The sequence below is a fragment of the Crinia signifera genome, chromosome 5, assembly GCF_055691185.1.
Source record: "Crinia signifera chromosome 5, ASM5569118v1, whole genome shotgun sequence".
NCBI classification, from domain to species: domain Eukaryota; kingdom Metazoa; phylum Chordata; class Amphibia; order Anura; family Myobatrachidae; genus Crinia; species Crinia signifera.
In genome coordinates this window covers 201948487-201962933 of record NC_139221.1, presented here as the reverse complement: position 1 = coordinate 201962933, position 14447 = coordinate 201948487, and the positions used below count along the sequence as shown (strand labels likewise).

The 14447-nt window shown below is 42.3% G+C and overlaps 1 protein-coding gene across 1 annotated transcript in view; it reads left to right on the top strand.

Annotated features, from left to right (window-relative positions):
- Positions 1–14234, top strand: part of AVL9 (AVL9 cell migration associated) — a 62682-nt gene extending 48448 nt beyond the window's left edge. The window contains exons 12-16 of the mRNA XM_083188439.1: positions 3303–3522; positions 3654–3771; positions 5839–5892; positions 7987–8075; positions 12497–14234. Coding sequence (XP_083044565.1) covers positions 3303–3522; positions 3654–3771; positions 5839–5892; positions 7987–8075; positions 12497–12603 — 588 coding nt within the window. The 3' untranslated portion in view covers positions 12604–14234. The remainder of the gene's footprint in view (positions 1–3302; positions 3523–3653; positions 3772–5838; positions 5893–7986; positions 8076–12496) is intronic.
- Positions 14235–14447: the final 213 nt, after the last annotated feature.

Here is a 14447-nt window from a genome sequence, read left to right as displayed (position 1 = left end):
ACGGGAAAAGGGGTTTGCATGTAGAAATTAAAGGGGTTCCCAGATAAGGGGATGAGCACCATTTTTTTTTTTTTTTTTTAAGCTAGATTTTTTTTTTTACCTATGTGCTGTTTTAGCATGAATATTAGCATGAAGTTATCTTTGTACCTCTTTTTGGATCCACAGAAGTGTACCGTAATGCCACTGCAAAGCGGTGTTACACCCAGCAAACTTCGCTGTGCAAATTGGACTTTATTGATGATATATGTGAAAAACCTTTCTATTTTTTTTTTTTTTTTTCTTATGTACAATTGCCTGAAAAGTGCAGCGAGCACTATTGTTTTACAAGGGTTTTTATAATTCTTACACTCTTATACTTTTTTTTAAAAGACGTTTTGCTGAATTTAAAAATAAATACATTTACTATAAGAATATATACATAAGACTGACTCTAGAAAAAATATAATACTGTAGCCCAGAGGTTCCCAAACTTTTTTGAATCACGACACCCTAGTATATCTTTTCATTGCACCCCTAGGCGAAAAGTTTGTTACTAAGAATAAAAAAATAATAATTAAATTTTAATTTGTTGTGCTTAAATGTTATTCTTAAGTCCAGTTATGTGGTGAGGAACATGATTCATATAATTGAAAGCCACAAGCACTGATTTTGCCCATTACATTGACCATAAACTATTTTGAATTGGTTATGGAACAGCAACCTGAGGCACCGCTGCAAGTGCTGAGGCACCCCAGGGAGCCTAGGCGCACAGTTTGGGAACCCCTGCTGTAACCAATTTCCTTTGCAACTATCCACTTATTAGCTATGACAGTGGTTTTGAATGAAATATGTCAGTAATAAAAATTCTTGCTGTGGACAAAAAGGTGAGCTTCAGACTGTCTACCATTTAGTGGTCAACCTAGTGACCTAGACATTGTCAACCCAGGGACCGCATGCGAAGATACCTGGCATGAGTGCAGGGGCTGGCTGGCAAGTTTCAGCTTGGGGGGGCAACACAAACAAGTGGCCCACCACCACCGGTTACGCTTACTAATGGTTAGGGTTAAGCTATAGTACATCAGAGTTTACTGTTGGAGGGAAGGGCGGGGGCAAGGCTGTTGGGAGGGATGGTTAGGATTAGGCTACAGGAGGGAAGGTCAGGGTTAAGACTGCGGAAGGGAAGGTCAGAGCTTAGGCTTCGGGAAGGAGGGTCAGGGTTTAGGCTGCGGGAAGGATGGTCGGGGTTTAGACTGCGGGAGGGATGGTCGGGGTTTAGGCTGCGGGAGGGCAGGTTGGGGTTTAGGCTGCAGGAGGGCAGGTTGGGGTTTAGGCTGCGGGAGGGCAGGTCGGGGTTTAGGCTGCGGGAGGGCAGGTCGGGGTTTAGGTTTCTGGCTTAAATGTCAGGGTTTTGCTGGAGGAAAGGATTAAGGTGTAGGCTGTGAGAGGAGAGGGAGGGAGGTTAGGTTAAGGCTGGGGGGGGGGGGGGGTGTTAGATTAAGCAGCACACTCAGCCTTTCCTCCCTTTATCCCCAGCAGCCCAGCATGACTTATGCACAACCCCTCAGACCCCTCCACTGTCACAGGTAGTGCTTCCCTGCAGATGCCTTTTAAATCACCTCCAGGCTGTAACCCCCATCGCCTACCCCCCCCAACCCCCGCCCGCCAGTCACCATAGCGCAGCGCACAGGGAAGCATAGTAATAATGACAGCTGCACAACCAGCCCCATCCTCGCCCATCTTGGTGTGACTTGTGCCTCGGGAGCCTGCTGATGCGTGCAGGATGTCGGAGTCGGACGGCGCTGGCAGTGATGCGCTGTCTATACGGAGAAGCTTGGGAGATGTAGGAGGAAGCACCTCACTTCGCAGAGCGGGAGGAGGTGGAGCTCCTCAGCTTCCAGTTAAATTGAAGCTGCTCTGTATTTGGCAATATAACAACTTCAGCCGCTGGTGGTATAGCTCAGCGGCCGGGTAGCATCCTATGTCTCCCGGCCGTCAGATGCAAGAGCCAGGCCCAGAAAACTGAAATACACCGGCCTGGGGGGCATGTGGCTCCCTGACCCCCGGCCCAGCCCGCCTCTGCATGAATGACTAGCCGGCTCCAATGCGACTCTGCCAGTGTAGGATGTCTTTTGTGCTGAAATTCCTTCTGGTCCTTCCTAGATGCACCAGGAGACTGCTGATTAATAGAAGTATAATAAACACTGTGTGATGGAGCACAACAGAAATTGTATTGGAAAATACTGTGGCACTTTGTATACGGACCGATTATACAGAAGTCACACATCAGATTAATCAGCGCAGTCCATAGCTGTGCCCTCTCTGCATTATATTCTAACTAGGAGGGGGGGGGGGGGGGGTTATTCAATCCCAGAATCCCGGGTCACAACTGTAGGGTCCGTTCCAGACAGTCGTGACCCTGGCCCATTTTTCTTAAGCTCGACCGCGTATTGCCAGGCGGGATTCAATGTCCCGCCTTGACAAAAAGGGGGAGTGTCCGCATAAACGGCCGTGGATTGTTGAGATCCGGCCGTGATCGCGACAATTTTAAGGACCGCTTTTGAAGTCGGTCACGTTCTGACGATCTGCCTCTTCAATGCTGTCGAACAAGACAGCATTGAATAGGTGCCCGTCGCTATATACCCTGTTGGAAATAGTGGCTGGGATTGAATACCCCCTTTTCGTCAAAAATTACCCCAGATAATAAAATTTTGCAGAACCTAGTGCACCAACATGGGCTGTTAGTTGTATCTGCAGCATTGATGTATGAGGACACATCTAGTTAATTTCTGGAAATGCCAATGTTTGCTTTAGAGCTTTTAATTTTAAATGTTGTTTTTAACTCTGAAAAGTGAATTTGTCAAAATAGGTGTAACAATTGGCAAATCTTTTTATTCATCATAATGACCGTAATATTTACCTTTTTTTATATAGGAAATATTGGGTGAAATGTAATAGTGTGAGAGATTGGTAAGAATCTCCAGTTTTTTAAAAGCGGCAATCATTTTGCAGTGTAAATTATTATTTTTTTCACCCATAATCTTTTTACACAACATTTTTTAATTTGAATATATATATATATATATATATATATATATATATATATATATATATATATATATATATATATATATATATATATATATATATATTTAACAAACTTGAGTGACACTGGCATTTTTAGCTGCAATTTTGGAATTTCTAGCAATTTTTTGTGCATCTCTCAGATTGGCACACAAAGGGTCAAATTCTAGAATTAGTCTTGATTGAGAACAGAATGCATGTTCATACTAATATCAATTACTATCATTCTTTTGCATTACAAGGTAGATGAAGCTCGGATCCATATTCATGACCCTGAACTGAGAAAGATCCTGAACCCTACAACTGCTGACCTCCGATTCATTGACCACTTGGTAAAACATGTCACTGAAAACCGGGATGACGTCTTCCTTGATGGCACAGGCTGGGAGGGAGGAGATGAATGGATCAGGGCACAGTTTGCTCATTACCTGCATTCTTTGCTGTCTGCCACTGCCCAACCAGGTAGTGTAGTCATACATTCCTAACTGTCCAAGCACATTATATTAAGACTATAAAAATTTTGATCTCACAATGAAATTTTCATTTAAGCAAATCATGTGTTCTACAACTGCCACAATTGCTTTTGTCCACAGACAATGAAAAGATGCTGTCCGACTATGGGCCTGCTTTCATAGGAATGTGGAAAATCACACACAACTATAGAGTATGGAACAGCAATAAACACCCAGCTCTTGCAGAAGTGAATCCAAAGTACGATTATAGATCCTAGAAACTAAAAAAAAGAATAATTGTAATGTATGCATGCATTTAGTGTGTCCCATAATTCAGATTTTATTCTCTGATTTCTTATTATATGTGCCCACACAATGGGGTGTATTCAATGATTTATGCGAGCTGTGACAGCGAGCAGTGCTGCATGCTCAATGTCACAGCTCACATGGTCAGTATTCAACTGACCCCCCCCCCCTGCATATGCCGTTTCCCCCTCACTAGGTTTTTGTAGCAAGGGGCAATCTGCGAATGTGGCCGCTAAAACAGCGAGGCTTGCGGCTAATTGCAGCGGGCTCCCTGCATTAGCCATGAGCCTCGTTGTTTGGGGGAATCCTCACCGTTCTGTGACAGTGAGGATTCCCCCGGAACATAGACTAGGGTGAGCAGCCAACGCTTGGGTTAAACAGCATTGAATGCGACCCAGTGTCTTCCTGGGTATATCCTTTGCTATGAATATTCCTCTGCTATCATATTATCTATCCTGAAACATCATTCTATTCACCCATTACTGTGCTTCCTGTAAAATATCTATTTCTCCACTTTTTCTGTGCTTTATATCCCCGTATTATGGTTATGAAAACATTGCTTAAGACCTTTTTAATTGTCCTACTTGCCTTGCCATAGTTTTAGCATTCCCTAATAGCAAAACTGTGGCAAGGCATGATGTTTTACAACAGCTGGAGGGCCATAGTTTGGACATGCCTGCTGTAGGGGAACTTCAGACGTTTATTTTAAAGCGTGTAAATACACACAAAAACGGGTATTCAATCTTCACCAATATTTCCATTCACTAGTCAATCCCAGGCTGAACTCACCGCTGCAGATTTGGCTCTTTGGAAAGCTGAATCTAGATTTGTGGAAACTGATGCAAAATGTGTAAATTAGTGGCCATTTCTAAGTAAAAAGATTTGCAGATCCATGCAAATAATAAAAAAAAAGAAGATTGAATAGATCAAATTCAATCTGCACAAAAACAGATATTTATGAGGATCAGAAGTATCGCCTGGGATTAAATGCCCGCCAAAGTGACATTTTATAAATTCCCTTAGATCAGTGGTTCCCAACCTTTTTTGTCTCCCGTACCCCTTGATTAGGATTTTCATTTATGAGTACCCCCTCGTGAGAAATTTTAGGGGGCGTGGCCTAAAAAGGGTGTGGCCTCTTTTGGAGGGAGAGAGAGAGAGAGATCCCTGTGTGTATATCTCTCTACCCGCTGCCATCCCCAGTACAAGTGTAACCTACCCAACCCCACCCCCGCTAACCTGTCCCAGTAGAACAGATACCTTAAAGACAGCCGGGGACTTGTCTTCTTGTAAGCTGCGGACCCGGCCGACACCGTCCATGGAAGTAAATGAGGTGAGGTGCTCCTGGAACAGCGGGTTCTCCCTCACCTCCAGCCGCCGCTCAAGTGTTACACACCGGGGCAGTCACTTTACGCGCCGGGGCAGTCATTCGTGACATCAAGCCAACAGGAAGTAAAAGCCAGGGAGGGAGGGAGGGATGACTACAACATCCAGCATGCACTGGGGGACGGCGGCACGCACTGAGGGGGGAGCGCAGAGAGACTGCGGTGGGTTGGGGAGCCTGGAGGCTTTTTTTAGACACCCGGATTCCCTAGGTAGGAGAGATGCGCAATGCACTCTCCTCCCCTCAGTCTCGTCTGACTGCCGCGGCCGCCATTACAGGCCGGGCCACCACGTACCCCCAGGGGTATACGCGTACCACAGGTTGGGAACCACTGCCTTAGATTATAGGTCATTTGATTACATTTATACAATTAACAATGTATTTAATACAAAAGTGTAGTGGGTCTACACTTAATATCATATCCTATCCAATTAGCTATCCAGATACTGCCTCTAATGTAACGCCGAGCAAGGGTTGGGTACAGTAACTCTGTTGTAGTTTGATCTTTTGCTACCTGTGCATGTGTATAAACGTATAGTCCCTGGTTACACTTTATGCTTCAGTCTGCAAGATGTTGTTTTTACCATTGTTTAATATTCACATAATATCCTAAGTGCAGCAGTGTTCTTTCTCTTTCAGTCATCCATTCCAGGGCCAATACAGTGTGTCCGATGTAAAGTTAAGATTTTCACAGTAAGTAAACATATGGAAAATACAGGTTTATTGTCATTGAAGTCCTCTGTGTTCATAGATAATGTTTCTGTAGATTATTACTAACATGTTTCTACTGATTCATTTTTGATTACTGTAAAAGCACTTATTTTCGCGCGGCTTTAATTTTCGCAATTTTCGCGAGCCTTCCGTAATCGCGAAAATTAAAGCCGCGCAAAATATTTCCCTCCCTAAAGGGCGCATTTATCATTCTATAGCGATCCCGGCATGATGACAACGCCGGGCATCGCATTGCGGTATCATCTGATACCGCAGGGATTTATCATTCTGGGGGTGCAGGGACAGGGCTCCAATAGGAGCCCATCCCTGCGAAGCCCTAACCCGGATGCCGGGGAGTCAGCGCATGCGCGGTTATGCGCTGACCCCCGCCGACCCCTCTGACTGCACTGCCCCGCTCGGCAGTGCCGATAGCCCAGGGGTGCGATGCCGGGCTGCCCGATGCTGATACATCGGGCAGCTTCGCATCCCCCATAGAAACCTATGGGGGATGCGACCGGTAGTTATCCGCAAAATTTTCCACTCGCAAAAACGCAGATTCCTTCATTATCGCGAAAATTACTACTCGCGAAATTAAGTGCTTATACAGTATGGGGGAGTTTTTATCAAAGCTTGGAGAAATACAATTGTGAAATATAATGAACTACCCCATCGGCTCCTACAGATGTATCCTCTCACATCTTGCCATAACTCGGGGAATCACAGCCTGGTGGCTTAGTGTACATTCACAATGAATGCCATGCCATGTGTTGTATTTGGGTAACACTAAAAGAGGACATCTGAGATGTTACTACAGCTTTCTGCTTCAACTCTGTCTTTAAAGGGATGTCCAAACACGGGCGATTGTTCTAAGTGATTTTGACTACATCATCTAAATCCCTTAGAACATAATGAACTACCCCATCGGCTCCTACAGATGCATCCTCTCACATCTTGCCATAACTCAGGGAATCACAGCCTGGTGGCTTAGTGTACATTCACAATGAATGCCATGCCATGTGTTGTATTTCGGTAACACTAAAAGAGGACACCTGTATGTTTTTCAAACCCAGATAGACGTATGAATGGTCATTATGTTGGATAAGCGATATCTGCACTGTTATTTGCACTGATCCTGCTTTTTTCCTATGCTATGCACCCATGTCATTATTAGCCCTGCTAACTACAAGATAGCATGCAGGTGACAGGGGGCATTGTATGAACGCCTATCAGTATCGACAGCTGTAGGGGTCGTTGCCCATACACCATAGCAAGACAGTGCTGACCCTGATTGCGGAGTTTTCTGGTTGCATGTGAGTTCTTGTGCATGTCCAGTGAGCTGGCCGGGAGAAGAGACAGTGCATCAGCACTAGGCTGAAGCACTCTGGGGGACTGGCAGCTAATGCCAGAGTCTGGCAGCTATGCCCATCTTGGCATCTGAGATGTTACTACAGCTTTCTGCTTCAACTCTGTCTTTAAAGGGATGTCCAAACACGGGCGATTGTTCTAAGTGATTTTGACTACATCATCTAAATCCCTTAGAACATGGGTCTTCAACCTATGGCCCTCCAGATGTTGTGAAACTACATGTTCCAACATGCATTGCCACATTTTTTCCTATAAGAGCATGCCAAAACTGTCAGGGCATGCTGGGAAATGTAGTTCCACAACATCTGGAGGGCCACAGGTTGAAGACCTGTGCCTTAGAAGATTTGCCTGAATTGCCCCGTGTGTGCACAGCGGGCGATAGAGATGCGTGGCCCCAAAGCATCACTGTCACCCAGCCAAATAGTCAGTGCAGGTAAGAATATTCTTGTTAGACTCTGTATTTGGCCACGGCTCCCGGGGCTGGCAGTATGGCCATCTCTCTGACTACATCTTGATACACACGTGGCTCAGCCGAAATCGCAAGAGCTGAGTCCCATGTGTACACTGCTTAACACTTAAAGCAAAGGCTGATTGTATGGTATTTTATCTCTCACAATTTTATTTCACTCTGAGCTTTGTAAATTTCCCCCTAAGCGCCTACAAAGTACAAACTGTTGCTAAGCTTAACTGAAATGTAATTTTACTTTAAAGCTCTGTACAAAACAGTGAAAGGGGGAAGAAAATAGGCAATGCTGTTGCTACCACGAGTCGGAGCATGGTACAGACTGGTAAAGCTGTAGGTAAGAGAATACTTTACAACTTGATCTGAAATTAAAAGTATTTATTTTACTGTGTCTTAATCCCCATACACACTATATGATTTTCTTTCCAATCTGGCTGGTTGGAACAAGAATTTGGGAATGTCTGGGAACAAATTGCAATCAATCATTTACTCTCAAAAACTGGAAAATAGACAGAAATGACCAGATTTTCAATCCAACCAGTCAGATTGGATAGATTATTTTATAGCTTGTATCCACCTTGAAAGAAGTCTACACAGGGCAGAAATACTTCACTTTGTTCCAATTATAGACCGATTTGCCCTACTTAGCACCGACCTTAAAATCTATTCTAAACTGATAGCCAATAGACTAGCCCCCCAATCCCTCAAATGATACACCTAGACCAATCGGGTTTCGTCCGAGGCAGGCAATCAATGGACAACACCAGACGTGTCTTTGATCTTGAGTACATTGAGAAAGCGGTGAGGAGGTCAATCTTCCTTGCCCTTGATGCTGAAAAAGCATTTGACAGGCTCCACTGGGGTTTTTTCCAGGAATATTATTGAAAATTAGTTTGAGAGATGGTATTTTGTCCTCCATTTTAGCTCTATATACAGATGGAGCGTCAGCTGTTCTTGGCCGTCGCTCGCCAGATCCCCTGCGCCGGCGATAGAGACAGGGACGCGCGTGCGTTTCACACGCACGTGCGTCCCAGTATCATGGCGGCTGGGCAGCATCTCACTGCCCATCTCAGCTTCAGGGAGATGCTGCCCAGTTCGGGGGGGGGGGGGGGTCGTCTCGTGCGCGCGCCCCTGGCGGTAGCCGGCCGCTGGCAGGGCCGGTGATAGGATCGCCAGCCCCTGCAAAGTTAAAGCCGGCTCCATCTGTAGCTCCCCAACAGCATCTGTCTTTAGTAATGGCTTCTTCTCATCTCCCTTTAAGATTTCAAATGGTACTAGACATGGATGCCCATTGTCCCCCCTAGCGGTTGCAATAAGCCAATCATTGGAGTTTCCAGGGATAATAGTGGGGTCCTCCACCCACACACTGAGTCTGTTTGCAGATGATGTTTTATTGTTTATTACAAAACCAGCAATGTCCCTACCCATCATTCACGAGATTATAGAGAACTATAGTGCAGCATCATTTTACAAACTCAACACTACTAAAACATAAGTGTTGCTATTTAATATAGACGCCTGTAAACTTTCCCAGTTTAAACAACTTTATAGATATACAGGCCCTGAAGAAGAACTGCGATGCATACGCCGGCCTCCACAGCCGTGCGGTTGCTCCCTTAGCCTTCCTACACCCTTGTCTTATTTTAAGGACTCTAATGTTTTGTTAAAATTGTGCAAATGTGTTTCTCTGTCAGTACCTCAACAATCAGCATGAGGCACGGTGACCTTAGTTGATTGAGGTCACCCTGCCTGTCCCATTGTACAGATACACTGGGAACTGCAACCTGCACAGCTCACCTGATAACCTGACACGGACCGGGTCACACCCGCGTGTCCAATTATATTGCCGCACTTATCCCCTTCAGGTCCAATATTGAAATTGTGCCCACCTAACCACCTCACGAATCAGTACTCTATCTATGTTTAACACCATATATTGCAGTGAATAAAGCGGAGACCATAAGCCACTAATAGGCTAATGCATGGTGAATCTTACACCTGCAGATCAACCAATCGACGCGGCACACACCAGGCGATATCTGCCTGCTGGCTTGATTACAACACATCCGCAAATCACTGTGTTGGTCCAACAGTAGGACCGATATGACACAGTGAAAAATATGAGCACTGCCAGTTAATCAGAAACGCAGTAGATACTGTAGCATCTTGCAACATATGTCTCATTATCTGCAGACATACATGCTCAGTGTAACAAAAACACAAACAGACACAATTTCACATTGGGTAAAACGTTTATTCATGTTCTCATCTAATACAAGACAGTGACCTGAGACACCAATGGGGACTGGGTTTTGCGCATAGCACTTGATGAGTATTTGACAATAATGAGACTCTGCATACAGACAAGAGGGTACTGATCGATAAGATTTACTAATATATAACGTGTCCCCCGAGTCACATACAGGCTATATAGCCGATACTTAGGGAAAGAGACGCATTGATAAAAATTAACAAAGCAATTTAGAAAGAAAGTGCTAAGGGACACCGCATGAGCCCAAGTTTTTAACTTGCACTATATTCACTTGTCTATGTTTCATGTAGTTTGTCATATCGCGCAGCTTTTTAATAATTAACCCAATAAAAGGTATATTTTAGGTCTCAAATTTATTCTTGTTGGTGCACCACTACAGAGACGAATCTTTTTTTCTTTTTCTAATTCTTGCTTGTGAAGCTGTGGTAGCACACCCCCATATATTTCATATAAAATATCCATTACTGTACTCAACGGGGGGCCTTATTTCCGAATACAAAAACCAATATTGTGGTCCTGTGTGATTGACCTCCCAAAACCCTGTCTGCTATCCAATCGATTTCTATGCATTTATCATAATGGCTACATTTCTCAAATTTACCAGAAGCCAAGGTGTAGTAACTACTAATGTGTCCTCACAAAATGGCCATCTTCTGTTATGTCTTGGGACATATATTACACATAACAGATTAAGGGTCAGAAAAAAGGTATTTTGGGAACAATTTAGGCTGCAAAACAGAAAATCATTAAATCTAGAGAGGGGGTTGTACATAGCACATCGTTTGGATATATCTGAAGAAAGAAATTAGGTACATGGGCTGGAGAAAGAAAGAGGCATATGAATCCATATGATCTGTTAGTGGGATGCGCTATGGATCCTTAAACCTTATTCCGCCTGGTTTATGCCCTTGAAATTGACCTAGACTGTAAGGTTATTACTGTAGACATTTTTACCAAAATAGACAAGAGTTAAAATGATAAATGTTCAATAGTTCATGATATGGTTATAATAATGCATTAAATTACATAAAAATAGAAACAGACAACTACAAATATAGCTGCATTCATCGTTGCAATGCAAGACCACTCTTACCTGTTTTGGCATGGCAATGTCATACCCATGGTGCAGAAGTTCTGTTGCGCTTTACAATAAGAGACCGTGATACAACAAACTCGATATATTTACAATCTATATTGTCTAGTACAGGGGTTCCCAAACTTTTTGAATCACAGCACCCTGAGCATTTTTCGCAGCACCCCTAGGCTAATGAAGAGGGATTTGATCGGTGCGCAACTAGCTGCAGCTGGTACTGGGATTGTCAGGTCCCAAATTAATACAGGTGAAAGAACAAGGTGGTGTACCAGTGCAGGCTGACAAAAAAATGTTGTTGATGAGAACGGTATCTTTTACAATATATTTTATTATAATTAATTAGCTGTAGTTATGGAATTCCATAATTTAATAAATATTAAAAAATGATAAAATACATGGACATTCAATATCGCACAATTTGTTAATCATCACAATGCAAACTGACATTTGTATAGGGCATAAACCATGAGGACATCATAGTTTGTTGACTCCCATTAATTACCTGCTCGACTGCCGTGACCCCCACAATACCCCCAATGACTGATGTAATGTATTTGTTATACATACTGAAAATGATGTATATAAATCATGGCAACAAAGTACTAGGACGGTTCCAATAGCCGTATACGTCCCCGTCCCGTCCCCCCCATATATGCTGTATATGAAGCATTAATTGTTATCCCACAAGCCATTTCCCCCACAGTACACTCTTTCAGCGTACATTTAATAATTGAAAGATCTGTTCTTATTTTTATTTGTTTTTGTTTTTTAGCATTATTATTACTAATCATTGTTTCAATCTTTCAGTCATTTATATTAAGTAAGATGTTACCCAACAGCCACAAAATAAGCATAATTTATTTTTAGATATTTTTTTATAAAAAATCCTGGTAGTTTTACAATAATTATATGTGAAACCAGGGAGAGTTGGGATGTGAAGTACACTGATTTCAGGTGACTAATGTTGCTGCTTGCTGAAGCTGAGCAATGTGAAGGAGCCCACACACTAGAACGATTTTTTTTAGCCGATTTCCGATAAATCAGCTGATATATCATCCGATGTTTACCGATAATCGGTCGAAAATCGTCCGGTTTCCGTCCGATGCGTGCTCCCGTGGATCTTTTGCTACATGTTCTGATCTTACGTGCTGCATGAAAGATCAGAAGATTTAACCAAAGATGCATAGGAACGCACGCGGGATTTTAAGAAAAATCTTTGGTAAAGATGTGCGCTTGCCTGAAATCTTTTGTCCAGGACAGGCAAAAGATTTGAAGCCTAATTTATGCGCACATCTTAAGATCGCAGATATTTCTAGTGTGTGGGCACCTTTACTTTGTGAGTTTGATTGCTTTCTGAACCAAAGTGTGACTTTGCTTCCTTCTGCTTGTACAGGTCAGTCTGTTGGAGGAGCTCTCATCAGTGCAAAGTCGGCCATGTCCTCCTGGCTTTCTACCTTCTCTCAGCCATCAACCCAGGAACAACCGGAAGAAAAACAATGAATAAAACATGAACTATTCTCTTCCTCTCTGATGTCTCCTCATTGTGGACTTTGTAGTTGCTCTCTATATTTACATCAGATGTTATCCTTTGATGTAATAGTTTTAATAGATGGGTTTAATAGATGGGGTTGGTTGTACTATGGAAAAATCTAAAATCGCATTTGCAAGTAACTATTATTACAGTTGACTGTATAGCAAGTTTACATTGTACATGGTGTTTCTACTTTATGGTAAAATCTACTTCATTTTATGGTTCTCATTTACAGTTAGTATTTCCATAAAACTTTCCTAGAACATTCGATCCCAGATAAAAGGTGTTACATTTAAGATAAGGCTGTAGTATTTCTACTCCAAAATTAAAGAGCAAATCTGCTGAATATTCCGCTGACTACACTATTACACAATTTATAACCTAGATCCGACTTGTTCTCCTTGTTGGTGTAGATTTTAAAGCGTGCTCCTCCGTATTAAATTCAGTTTACAACAATCTAAATGTTTCGTTTAGTATAAATATTTGCTAGACCTAATCTTAAATTGTTTAAACAAAAAACAAATGATAACTTCTTACGTATAGTATTGATATCGTCATATACTGTAACTTTGTCCTCAGAAGATTGTGAGATAATAGCTTATATCCTCTTGTTTGAGCTTGTTATCTGTAGTTTCCAATCTAGTTCTTGGCCAGTCTCCCATTCTATGCACAGCCTCCACCTCGAATATTCCTAACGTCATGTACTGTAATGTTACTGTACATGCATTTGTACATTTCTAATTAAGTGTCATAATATAATAAAAGAGATGGGTGAAGGATACATAAATATGTGAGGCACACTTTGTTTTCTTTAAATATGTTCTACCTATTTAATATATAGTATATAACAGTTTCTACCCTTTTGATTTCAGAAGTAGAAACTAAAACTCCAGTTTTCAGGAACTGCTGCTATAAACTGTTCGAAATACAGTTCTCTCTATGGAAACTATTGTTGTGTACCGTTTCTGAGCTGCTGTTTTTATTGTTTTTTTTGATGATCATTAGCACAATTGACTTGTCTTTTTAATTTGTATTGTTTGCTGGATAGATTTAGATTTTCAATTATTTGTATGACCGCTGTTTAGGATGTTAGACATATGCAGCTAGTATACTGTGACTTTACATTTGTTGTTAAAATGTATCTGTTATCTCCATACAAAATCACACTAAGTTCTGATTAGGGTTTGAAGATCAAATCAGAATCTCCTAATGTAAGCTTGCTGCACAATGAATTCAGAGCATGCCAATTGCACTGCCTTCCTCCAGCTTCTAAACATGTGTATGTATGAAGGAGGCTCCATCTGTGTATATATAATGCATATGCTGAAAGTAGTTTTTGTCTTTTTATGAGAAATTCAGCTAAAATTATTAAATTAAGTAAACTTGACTTATTTTTCCCCCTTCAGTTAAGACAGGATTGTGTGTGTGTAATTTACATTATATGATTGACAGCCACCAGCACTGGTTTTGCTTGTCACATGGGATCATAAATTAATTTAATTTTGTCCTGGACTAACAACACTGGGCACCACTGGGAATGCCATGTCACTTGGGGGCAGATTTATTAAGCTTGGAGAGGAGATAAACTGGAGATAAAGCGGAGAAAAGGTAAAATGAGAAAAAGCACCAGCCAATCAGCTGTGTTTGAAAAAGACAGTTGGGAGTTGATTGGCTGGTGCTTTATCTCCTTTTACCTTTTTTTCCGCTTTATCTCCAGTTTATCTCTTCTCCAAGCTTAATAAATCTGCCCCTGAGTTTGGGAACCACTGTATTAGTGGATGCAGCTAATGAAGCATAGTATAAAAATTTAGAC